The 12,852-nt window shown below is 40.3% G+C and overlaps 1 protein-coding gene across 3 annotated transcripts in view; it reads right to left on the bottom strand.

The window, feature by feature from the left end:
• LOC134678626 (PDZ domain-containing protein 8) overlaps positions 1-12,852 on the bottom strand; it is a 55,942-nt gene that overhangs the window by 6,109 nt on the left and 36,981 nt on the right. For all 3 annotated transcript variants that reach the window (XR_010100215.1, XM_063537266.1, XM_063537265.1), the window contains exons 4-11: positions 12,130-12,322; positions 11,561-11,771; positions 11,160-11,325; positions 10,747-10,947; positions 5,669-5,875; positions 4,770-5,362; positions 3,722-3,941; positions 2,721-2,829 (exon numbers count right to left, since the gene is read on the bottom strand). Coding sequence is in view for 2 of the 3 variants with exons in the window: in XM_063537266.1 (XP_063393336.1) it covers positions 2,721-2,829; positions 3,722-3,941; positions 4,770-5,362; positions 5,669-5,875; positions 10,747-10,947; positions 11,160-11,325; positions 11,561-11,771; positions 12,130-12,322 (1,900 nt within the window). In the remaining variant the exon portion in view is untranslated. The remainder of the gene's footprint in view (positions 1-2,720; positions 2,830-3,721; positions 3,942-4,769; positions 5,363-5,668; positions 5,876-10,746; positions 10,948-11,159; positions 11,326-11,560; positions 11,772-12,129; positions 12,323-12,852) is intronic.

Genomic DNA, 12,852 nt, shown 5'->3' with positions numbered 1-12,852 from the left:
GCACCTATGTGATTTACCTACACATTAATATTACACACGAAATCATTACATACGTGTATTTTACAGTTAGTATTTTTCTCGCGTTAGTGTAGTGAATTTGTTTAACCCTCGTGCCTTGAAACCCTCGCTAAACTCAAGATTCAACTTTTTGAACAACTCGCTACGCTCGTGGTTCAACTTTAGAATAATTCGCTTGTTCGGGTATCAATATTAAAAGAGCGGTTAAACTACAAAAAAATTTGCCCCTTGTAAAACGAATGGGTAACTCTTATCTTACACTTCTTATTCAGCGATACCTACGACAAAACGTCTTTTTTTATGCATTTGCCCTGCCTGTCTAGTTTTATAAGAATAGTGAAAACTTAGGACTTTAAATAGTGAAAACTATTCTAAACCAACCGTGGCTAACTTAAACCTCAGCACATTAAGATTTGTACCTGTAAGGGCTATAAGTATTTTAACTATAACCTAGCTATATTATGTACATACGACTACACACGGGCAGTGAACTTGCGCTGTCGCGGCAGTATTATTTCGACGGACCGCGCTGTACTACTCTGCGACTTTCACGTGTCCGTATTTCGTAGGAGCGCTCGCCGTCATTATAAATGTAATGCGTTCTTTATTATTATGCACTTGAGAATAGATTGCGTTGTACTCAAAATGTAATAAATCTCGAACAACGCAATACGTTTCGATGCGTGGTTTTAGTTAGCAGGAAATAGTGAATTTTCTACGAGCGGGAAATAAACTATTTATTCTAATAGCGAATCATGTAGGTGTAGGTACGGACATAGTTATTTGTTTTACAAGTACAGTTGTATTTGAACCCCTTGTAATAATAGCCAAGCAAGCAAAACAAACCACGAGCGTATAGCGAGTGCTTCTTAAAGTGGAATCTTGAGCGTTGCGAGTGTTTGAAGGTAAGAGAGTTAAACAAACCTTGCTACCGAGTGAAAACCATTCGTTTAATGTAGCATAAAATATTTAAAAAATATGATATGCTATGAAGTTTGATAAAAGATAATCTATATTTCTGAAAGGTGTAATCGCTGCGCAAAAATATTGTTTTATCAAACATTGCATTCTGAATTCATCACAAGTAGGTATCACCTAAAACTTTGTTAAAATATATTGTGTAAAACAAATGCTTATATGTATAAATTTTAATAAGTAATCTAGAAAAAATTCCGAAGTTCATCGTCCGTTTTGTCGTTTACATCGTTAGGTGTATTTGGCGGCTGGCCCGATTTCAAACAAGATATTCCGATGAAATTCTTAAGGTCATACTCGGAACTAATAAACATGTACGTGCTTGGTATGTGTTTAGTATCTTTCGGTAAAGTTTATTATAGGTAACAACAAAGTACATACTTTAGACAGTGGGGTGAGTGTCCGTACTCCGCATTTGTGTACCCACGGCCGTTCATTTTGGCGCATAAATAAGCTTAAACATAAAATATTTTATCTCGGAAATTACCGTACTTAGTTGAAAATAAAATGATATTTCTGCTGGAGATAACGACATTGTTGAAAGTTTCGTAATATAAAAAAATAAATTAGAAACAATTTTAGTCCAACACAATTTTTGTACTATATTTGAGAAATCGTAAGAGATCGTATAGTTGAGAGATTGTTTCTGTTTATTATAAAGGTCTGGGATAATAAAGTACCAAAATAGACTACACAAGTCTGTTTGAAATAATTAACTTTGTAACGTAGTTAAACCTATCAAGAACCGAGCTTATTCGTGACCTCATTCAGAGGATACACGCGCCAGGCGGGAGCATGATAAATCGTATTTTCAGGAAATCTACGCGTAACCTTCACATACTCACATTATACCCAGAAGCATCATGAAAAAGGAGTCTTAATCACTACAGATTAAGATCGACTTTCAAGTAAACCAAAAGTGTTTTTGTCAGTTTTGGAAAATTATTGTTCGAAATGCATTTTTCTCACCTCGCTTGTGGAACATGTATTTTTGCCAAGTGAGTAACAAAGAAATGGTGTCATCGCGATTTTTGCTAAATTCGTCGGAAGAGGCGTTGACAGTGATCGACGGTAAATTTGAGCGACTCATCTTGTTCTTGAGATTAGTTATGTTTCCTGTTTTTTGGACGATTATTCCAGTATTAAAAATAATTGTGGTTCATTGACTTGACCTCTCGTAAACTGAAACGCGCATCCGTTCAAATTTCAATTCCTACCTACTAACGTAGATCCCGGTCAATCGCGGACGGTCTAGAATGCAAAATGACTACTGTAATATTTTGTCTATATCGCAATTAGTCTACATCGCAAACGGTCTAGAACGCAAAATGACCACTTTTGATATTACCACATTTTACATAGGTTGGTTAGGTTCGTTAGGTATCTTCAAATGGCCGAAGGCCAAACAGCACAGCCGGCCTAGCCAAGGTTACAATCGCTATCGCTTCGACAACGAAAAGCATTATGTCTCTCTATCACTCTTCTGTATTAGTGTGACAGTGACAGTTGCGTTTCGATCGCTACGGAGCGTAAGCGATTGGCATCTTGGCTACGCGGCCAGAATAGCCGCTTCCGCGGGGCTCCGTCGACATCGCTATAAAGTTAAGATAAAACGGAAAAAATAATGTGGGCATTTTGCGATGTAGACTAATAGCAATATAGACAAAATATTATACAGTAGTCCTTTTGCGTTCTAGACCATCCGCGAATAACCCCTGTGAACTTACCATGCCCTTGCTTCGGGACGCACGGCGAAGACTCCTGGCACTTGGTGACACACTTCTTGTGGCAGCACAGACCGCAGTTGCGGCATTGCATTGCGTCTTTGAGCCATATCTGCAAAAGGTGAAAATTCATCATCTGGTTCTATAGGACTTATTCTAAGGACCATTTTTCTGCTCTCAAAATTTAATGATCTTGTTTGAGCCTTACGTGTAGGTGAAGATGAAACTTTTATAAGATGTAATAGGATTATGCCAATTAAGGAGCTTTAATACGTAACACTCGTACAAGTTTCGGGTGCCCTTTGGTAGGGCAAAAAAGATCAGGCAGTAATGATTCTATAAATAATTCGACCCTTAGAAGGCAGGTAGTTGTGTAACTAGTACAGTATACTCGTATATTTTTGAAGCGGCTCTCTTTTATATTTCCGTTATTAACACAATTTTTATCATAGTTTAGATTCAACAAATTACAAAAAAATTAACCATAATCGTTACATCGACATTTGTATTTTTGAAATTCAAAAATATAGGTAGAGTCGGACCAAGAAAAGTCTGCAGTGTATTTGATAGCCCACACAGTGCAAGTGACGTATAAATAAAGTCATAATTTCATAGAAGTTTGACGTTTAAAATAATACTTGCACTGCGTGGGCTATCATAGCCGCTCCAGACTTTTCTTGATCTGACTCTAGGTATAGATATAGTCGGTTTTATTAACTCTTAAAAGCACCTTACAAGCATGATGAGTTTATATGGACCTATAAATCTCCTTTCATATTTTTAAAAAGATAAAAAACACTACTATATTATAATATCTTAATGTACTTGATGAGCTGAGATTGGTTGAATGTCAACTATACGTAATCAGTGAGTGGAAAGTAAAAGTGTTGTACAACCTAGCACAAGTGTACAACTAAGCCCTACTTTCCACTTAAAATTTTGCCACTAGACTAGATATTTCCAAGTAGACGCGTGTTTTTTGTTTTGTGACGTTTGTTTCACACCTTTTTATTGCAGAAATCGCACTGCGTCGATCGATGGAAGTGCGTGCGCACAAAGTCGTGCGCCGCACGCACAGGCCTGGGCGGTCGCGGCACGTCGCGGGGCGGCGCGCGCGGCGCGTGGCGCATGCTGCCCGCGCCTTCCCACTCCCACCAGACCAGCGCGTCGCCGAAGCACAGGCACGGCTCGAAGCCGGCGTGAGATGACAACTTGTGGCTTTTGCTGATGGATAAAAGTGTTAACTGACAAGGAAGGGTACCCAACTGTCCGACTCCGATTTGATTGAACAAATCTCTTCTCAGAAATTATAGTTCGTTTTTTTTAGCATTAGAAATTAGGTAAACAATCTTGATGTGTCTTTTAATTGAAAAACACATTTTAAAAATAAGTTACGAAAAATATGTAACAATTATGAATCTAATACGATCATTTATATTCTTCTGCTTTCATCAGTAATAGTTTTTGAATTTTAAAAAGCGTTTTTCAATTAAAAGACATGTCAAAATCGCTTACCTTCTTGCAAGTTCTTTCTAATGCTAAAAAAAACGAACTATAGAAGGTTTGGTCAATTTTCAGTACTTTGAAGGCCATTTTCTCCTAACAGGTTGAGTTTGGGCAGCTAAAAAAAAATACGTGTCCGTTATTTTAGACTACTCTATAACATATATCAAAATAAATCAAATCGGAGTCGGACAGTTGGGTACCCTGCCTTGTGAGTAGGTATAATATTATAAAGACTGATTTAAACAATGCTTATGTTCTTACGGGCGCGTTATAATACATAGCCATGTAAGTTAAATTAAAGTTACCACCATAAGCAATAAGATATACTTGCTGAAAACAAGGCAAACATCTTAAAATTATTTTAAGTTATTCACGTATTTAGTATTAATTCGAACAATCGCTCTACATTTTTGTTCATTTTTTGAAGATCTAGTTTAAAAGAAGACAAACGTCGCCGCATTTACGAGTATCAAGTAGGTAACTAGATATTTTTCTTCTGCGTTTGTACAAATTTTATAGTGTTGTTTAATATGAGCGTACTCTTACCTAAACTTTATATCGACGTCAGGCGGAAGAAACTGGTACCGCTTCATATGATGCGGAACAGTAGAGTCCTGACACTCTGACAATAGCGCCGCCAAAGGAATGTTCAAGTAACCCAGCAGAACCTCGTCCTTTTCTCCCGCCATGGTCGCCCAAACGTTTATATTGAGATACTTGTGGTTCTCGTTTAGCTTGAACTCCGTCTCTTCGTCGAACGGTATGATAGGTTTGAGAGGCACGCTCTTAGTCCAGAACATTTGGCATATCTCGACGTGTTCCGTGAGGCGGGGGCCTCCAGTTTCGAAGATCTGGTCTTCTTCTTCGCCCTCGGTTTTCTCCGGCCTGCACTCGGAGGAGTCGGTTCGTATGATGGGTATCTCGTGTTTGGGCTTAGTGGACTGCTTGAGGGGGGTGCTGGCGCCGGAGGCGGGCGGGGTGGAGCCGGCCGAGCTGTCGGAAGACTTGTTCTCCACGGAGCACCGTCGCTTGCGCAGGCCGAAGTTGGAAGGCGAGGGGGTGTCGGACTTTGACAGTTGACGCACGGGCTCCTTTTTAGCCTCGGTCTCAGCGGCTTCCGGAGCTTTTGTTGTATCTTCCTGATAACAAAGATACTTAATATATTTTTTATTAACTTTGCTTTATTGCTGAATTAGCAAATAAAAATGTAAAAATGTAATCTTAAATTTTTGAGAATGGGTCACCAGCCCGCTTGTAAGCTAATGTTTTAACAGTCGCTTTGGACTCATGGAACAGTCGTAAGTACACTCATATACATATTTTTAACTCAATACGAGTTACTCCTTATTGTTTGGTTACGACGGTTCAGAGAACATTTTGTAGTTGATTAGGTACTCCAATAACCTGCGTGCCGCGCTGTATCTTTTGTTTTGTTTAGTTAGTACCGAGTGCAAGCTGGTCTTGGAGGCGGCGGCGCGCATGCCCTGCAGGCGCACGCCCTCCATGACCTCGGAAACGCGGCGGAAGCTGAAGTTGGTGCGCGCGCGGCGCCCCTCCGCCGAGTCCTCGCGCCGCACCGCCGGCGTGCTGCCGCCGCGCCGGAGCCGGATCGTCACCGCTCGCCGCTCGATCAGCCGTAGGAGCTTGCCCACCTTAACAACACACATGTCTAAATGGTGGGTTGCTAAGTAAAACAAGGTAGAAAAAACCGGGCAAGTGCGAGTCGGACTCGCGCACGAAGGGTTCCGTACCATAATGCAAAAAAAAAACAAAAAAAAGCAAAAAGAAAACGGTCACCCATCCAAGTACTGACCCCTCCCGACGTTGCTTAACTTTGGTCAAAAATCACGTTTGTTGTATGGGAGCCCCATTTAAATCTTTATTTTATTCTGTTTTTAGTATTTGTTGTTATAGCGGCAACAGAAATACATCATCTGTGAAAATTTCAACTGTCTAGCTATCACGGTTCATGAGATACAGCCTGGTGACAGACCGACGGACGGACGGACGGACGGACGGACGGACGGACGGACAGCGAAGTCTTAGTAATAGGGTCCCGTTTTACCCTTTGGGTACGGAACCCTAAAAAATTACATTTTTAAGGTTAAGGAGCGTGCTTTTACAGCTTTGTGTATGAAAGACTGGTTACCATACTAGCCCCCACGTAATTAACACACCTCAAAGTTTAAAGCATACTTTCATAATCCAAATAAAGCATGTTGTTCACGGAATACTTCCGAGACAAACTGAGCACGAGCTGTTATTGATGAAAAAAGTAATTAATTATTTAAGTATGGTCTATGTTAAAATACCTGACATCAAACATCAAACATCAACATTTATTCAGCAAATAGGCCACAAGGGCACTTTTACACGTCAACATTGAATTTACATAAAAGCAAAAATAATAACATCAACAATTTTATAAAATAAAACTAACAATTCAATCTAACGTATTACAATTACTAAGAGATGTATATGGTCTCTTAATGTCGAATTACATACAAAATACAGATAAAAAAACACACAAAAAAAATCTTTAATATTTAGAGGTGTAAATGTCTCTAGGTGTCAGAACTATAAGATTATATAGTTTATCAAGTTATCCTTAGAGATGTATAAGGTCTCCAAGAGTCGATATCCTGTATAATTAATACATTCATTAAAAGAAAAGAAACATACGAGAACAGAATGAGGCGTCTCACTGTAATTAATTAATAAAAGTTACTAAGTATAATAGCTCGTGTTAGCTTAACAGACCAGTCTCCACAAACAGCACCCGTTCACGAGTATGACGCGTATCTCAGCCATCGCCTCCCTCAACCTTCATTCGGGAAAGTGGCGACCCGATCAACAACGCCACCGTAAGCAAAGACTTTTAAGCGAGCATGACATGTTCAAGCTACCGGCCTATATTAATATTAAAATAGTAATAACATGTAGCTGTAAGACACGGCATTTTGTGCTCATATGTTACATAAAAAGACAGTAATATAGCTTCACATAATTACTAGCCTAAGTTGACTTAGAGATGTAAAGGTCTCTAAGTGTCAGAAACATTAAAAATATAGGTAAGTATGTACAATCAAAAATAAAAATCAAATAAATAAATATGTACTTAGAGATGTATAAGGTCTCCAAGTGTCCAAAACTAAAATTAAATTAAACAATATAATCAAGCGAGAACATCATTGTCTCATGTGTCAATTCTACTGGACACTAGCATATTTAATTCACAATGTAAAAAAAAACAATATTTATTTAATTCTTATTATACTAATGAAATCAAGCTACCGGCTTAAAAGCATCTCTATCGTTTATAAAATCATTTACAGTGTAGTACGCCTTACGTAACAAGGAGTGCTTAATGTGCGACTTAAATTTATGAAGTGGTAAATTCACTACATCAGTGGGGACTTTGTTATAAAAACGTGTACAGTTCCCGACGAAAGACGTACTAACCTTACGGAGGCGGTGGGCGGGCACAGCAAGTTTATGTTTGTTTCTAGTGTTATAGTTATGGATATCACTGTTAACCTTGAATTCGTGGATGTTTTTCCGAACATACATAATATTCTCTAGTATGTATTGAGATGCAACGGTAAGAATGTTAACTTCTTTGAATTTCTCTCTTAGGGATACTCGAGCGCCCAGTCCATAGATGGAACGTACAGCTCGTTTTTGCAGCACAAATATTGTCTGAATATCTGCCGCTTTTCCCCACAACAGAATTCCATAAGACATAACACTATGGAAGTAACTAAAGTATACCAGCCTGGCCGTCTCTACGTTTGTCAGCTGTTTGATTCTCCTCACTGCATAGGCTGCTGAACTAAGTTTTCCGGCTAGAGTGCCTATATGTGCATGCCATTGCAGTTTGGAGTCTAGAGTGACTCCCAGGAAAACAGTTCGGTCCTCAAATTCCAGCGTATCACCTTTTATTTTAATCTTGCTGTTATTTACCTGCTTGACGTTAGGTAGCGTAAACTTGATGCATTTGGTTTTCTTGGCGTTCAAAAGCAAATTGTTTGCCGTAAACCAGTTTACAATGGTAGATAGCGCGTCATTAATGCTCTCGAAGCTATTTTCCTTTCTGTCCACTTTAAATATAAGGGAAGTGTCATCTGCAAATAACACTATATCATGTCTATCTTGCACAACTTTTGGTAAGTCATTAATATATACCAAGAACAGGAAGGGACCAAGAATTGAACCTTGAGGCACTCCGAGGGCTACCGGGGACCCCGCCGATTGAGTTCCATTAATAACTACTCGCTGAGTTCTATCCGAAAGGTACGATGAGACCAGGTCAAGGGCACTAGCTTTTATCCCATAGCGGCTTAATTTTCTCTTTAAATTTTCGTGATCAACGCAATCAAATGCCTTTGACAGATCACAGAAAATTCCAACAGCATCTTGAGCTTTTTCCCAAGCATCAAAGATGTGTTTTAGAAGTACCGCACCGGCGTCAGTAGTTGATCGACCTTTGGTGAAACCAAATTGATTGCTGTCAAGCAGTTTGTTTCTGTTGAAATGTGACAATAGTTGATTCAGAATAAGTTTCTCGAACACTTTGCTTAATGCCGGTAGTATTGAAATCGGTCTAAAGTTCGTGGGATCTGTTCTCGTTCCTGATTTAAACAGAGGGATAATTTTGCTATGTTTCATAATATCTGGAAAAATTCCAGCATCAATGCATCTGTTGAAAATCTCAGCTAAGTATGGTGTAATTGACTCAATGATGGAATCTAATACTTTGACAGACAGGCCCCAAAGATCTTCTGTTTTCTTTAAATTTAAAGACCTAAAAGTCTTAAGAACTATATTCGATGAGACATACGAAAATTTGAAGATTTCTGTACATTCTGCCACATTTGTCTTCAAAATTTCTTCAGCGACGTCTGGCGATGAATTAAGGGATCTTGTTGTTTCTACCGGGATATTCGAGAAAAACCGCTCAAAATGATCTGCCACTTCACGGTCGGAACTTACTAAAGTGTCAGCAATTCGTAGGTTGTAGTGCGGATCCTTCAGTTTACGTTTTCCAGTTTCATTACTGATAACTTGCCATACAGTTTTGACTTTATCGCTGGAATTTAGGATCTTTTTCGACAAATAATCGGCTTTAGCGGCGACACACAACATTTTAAAAGATTTAGAATAATTTTTGACGTACTCCAGAAATTCCGGTCTTTTATCAGTTGCCTTTAAATCATATAAGTCGTAGAGCCGGCGTCTTTTCTCGTGAATATCCGGTGTAGCCCAGTCGCTAAATTTAGTCTTAGCCTTGCCTTGCACCTTTTTCTGAATGAAACAGGCATCAAATTCCTTTTTAATACAATTAAACAACTCGGAACTCAAACAGTCAGGGTTTTCCTGGGTACATGAAAGACAACTTAATTGTTTAGTAATATTACGATTGAATAAACCTAGGCGACTTTCAGAAATCGGCCTACACAAAGTGTCTTGAGGAATTTCTTCAGTTTTCCCGCTGAAAGAAGCTTTTAGTCCACAGTGGTCAGAACTTAGGTTGTTAATAACAGATTTACTAATCGCGTCATTATTACTAAAGATGTTATCTATACATGTAGCACTGGTTGCTGTGACTCGAGTGGGTTCACAAAATAAATTGACTAAATTGAAGGATTTAAAAGTATTTAGTAACCTTCCACATAATGGTGAATTTTCTAGCAAATTAATATTGAAATCACCACATACAATTATATTTTTGTGACTTCCAAAAACACTACTAAGTACTTCATCTATGATCATCGTTTCCATGTTTTTTGTCGTCAATATATTTCTTCTTATGTTAATGTAACACTTTAGATAATGATACAGCACTATAATTGCGACGTGAAGGTTCTATTTATCACCATAACTTGTTAATTATTCCATTATAATAATTATAATTACTTATTTAAATACGCAGAGCTAATTTGACGTTTGGTCCCGGCCAGTGTTGCCAGGTCATCTCTGTACTTACCTGTAGGTAAGTACCAATTTAATACTTAATTATTAGTCCAAGATACCCTTTGAATAGTGGAATACAGAACGTACATATATCATTCACGTACTTCAACGCCTACCTCGAACAACTAGCAACGTTATGGCACCTAGATTAGATATTCCGTCTAATTAATCTACTAGGCATATGATAATGGCTTCGGTTTTGGTCACAAAACTCACAAAGTTTACGCAGCAAAAATGAAGTAAGGTGCCTAACAGGGTTATTCGCTAAGATGCTTAGGGCCACCATTCAGTAACTCGGGCTTAACCGGTTAAATCTGGTTACTAGTACAATTTGACATTGGGTTAATTAACGGTTTGACCGGTTAACCCGGGGTTAGTGAGATAGTGAAAGTGGGGCTTAAAGTAGTAGAATTTAGCACTAATTATATAAATGTCGAGGCCAAGGTTGGTGCGGCATCCGGGTGTTATGGGCACGACGGAACACAAGCACGCCAACGGCCATGATGATAATAGCTGATAGTACTTCCAGCATGACTAGAGCGTCGCTAACCTGTGCCACATTGCAGACTGGTTTATTGTCGACGGCCAGCACAACGTCGTCCCGCCGCAGGTCGGCGCGGTACGCGGGCGACATGGGCACTACGGTGTCCACGAGCACGGCGCCCACGCCCTGGCAGCACACGAGGCCGAGCGCGCCCGTCATGGCCGGTAACAGCACGTCCAGCGTCAGCACTCCGCGCCGGAGGGATACCTGTAGATTAGATGAGATGGAACACCTTAATCTTAATCGAAAGATTCATGAAGAAGCGATAATGTATTTTTTTAGACAAAAGAGTGTAATAAAAGCATATTTTGAGATGAATGAATCGGGTGTGCCTATTGCTATGTAGCAGTAGTAGTTCTTCTCTATCAAGTGAAAGATAAGAACTTCTCGTAACTTACATATAAATAGCGATGACTTACCCAACCGTGCGAGTCGACGGCTAAAGCGGCACGGACAGTGCCCGCACCTCCACTCCACTGCAGCCTGGTGACCTCAACCAGGCGGACGGTCAGCCGGCCGTGCGGCGTCGGCCCTTCCTCGCCCTCCGCCCCGCCTGGCTCAGACTTCGGGAAGAATGGTTTGTAACTAACGGACAAACAATATTGGGAAATACATTTCTAGTTCGTATGAAGTAGTCGTTCGTTCGTTCAGCATTCAAAACCAGAAAGCCACACACGGTTTCGGGATGTTGACGCGTATTAAAAGCCGTTTTCAAGCACGTATATGTCATTCTTGAATACAAAGAGACAGACTTCTGACGAGTTCAGGGTTCAAGGTATACGGGTCACCAAACGTTGTAGATGAGGAGAATATAACATACCGTATCTTATAATTAGGCAATGTATGCCTCTGGGCCACCGCCCGCCTGATATGTGCAGCGACCAGCGATGCCAGTCTGGGTTTGAGCTGTCTCCCCTGGAAACGGCCTCGGACGCGGAGCTCAAGCTTCGGTGGGGACTCGAACGCCAGCGCCCAGTGGGTGTACGGGTTGCGGCGAAACATTACTCGTACGGTTCCGCTTAGGCTCTCGACTGTAAGGAAATTGGCAATTTGGATTTTAAAGAATGTAATGGCCGAAAAAATGCTCAGTATGGATTAGCTTGACGCTGAGGCATAGCAGCAGAGCAACACGGATCGTGCTATAGGTATTACTGAAAAACAAAAGCACCGGCCCGGCTATGATTATCACGCGGCGGTGACTAGCGGCAGCGGTGAGCAGTACCTAAGTCGCTATGAGTGGGAACTAGAGATTCGATCGCGTCATTAGAATCCCACGAGTTACTATATCTCGCTGCTCGCCACTGAGGTGCCGATCTTATGTCTGTGCCGTAAGGCAGAGGCACTACTAAAACGTCAGCGCAAGTGAATTCACTTAAAGTCTCCAACTACCTGTGATCGAGATGTTGGCGATCTTCCCGAGCAGCATGACAGCATCGACGTCAATCCTGAAGTTGCCGTCGTAGGCCAGGTTGCAGGCCAGGTCGAGAGAGCGCAGACGTGCGCCGTCCTCCTCAAGAGACCCGTTCAGCACGCGCAATGCCGTGATGCTGGGGAACTCGGTGCCCACTTCTAAGGAGCGGAGCTACGGGCAAATCGTTAAACATTAGCAATAGCACTTGAGGTGAAGAGTCATCAGAGATATTGTTGGCTCAATTTGGCTTAGTCCTATATTTATCATAGTATACTCGTAAGTGTAAATATGTTCCTCATCTCGCTGCTAGAATGTTATGTGATTGAATCTTGTCAGCACTGTAATGATTATTATTATCGTCTGTTTACCAATATTAGTTTAGTATCTATTATCCTGTTATACCTCAATCCGATGACAATGCCACTTTAATATTCTTGGTATACAAATCTTAGTGGGAATTGTCTCAGGATGTAGGTTGCACTTTCTAATGTATAAACCTATGTCCTCTTTTTGTATTATCTTCCTATGTCTGTTTTTTCCCCAATAAAGAAATAAAGAAAATAAAATAAGAGTCAAAGCAAAAACCGTGCTGCAAAGACAGTCTCGGTAAATCGCATTTTCAGTTGAAGGTATTTCGCTTGCTTTAACTCCGCCTATGATGCATAGAAGTTGTAATACGTTCGCCAGATGGAAGCCAAGGA

Source organism: Cydia fagiglandana, chromosome Z (assembly GCF_963556715.1).
Source record: "Cydia fagiglandana chromosome Z, ilCydFagi1.1, whole genome shotgun sequence".
NCBI lineage: Eukaryota > Metazoa > Arthropoda > Insecta > Lepidoptera > Tortricidae > Cydia > Cydia fagiglandana.
Note: the sequence above shows the minus strand (reverse complement) of the source record. Positions and strands in the feature narration are given on the sequence as shown.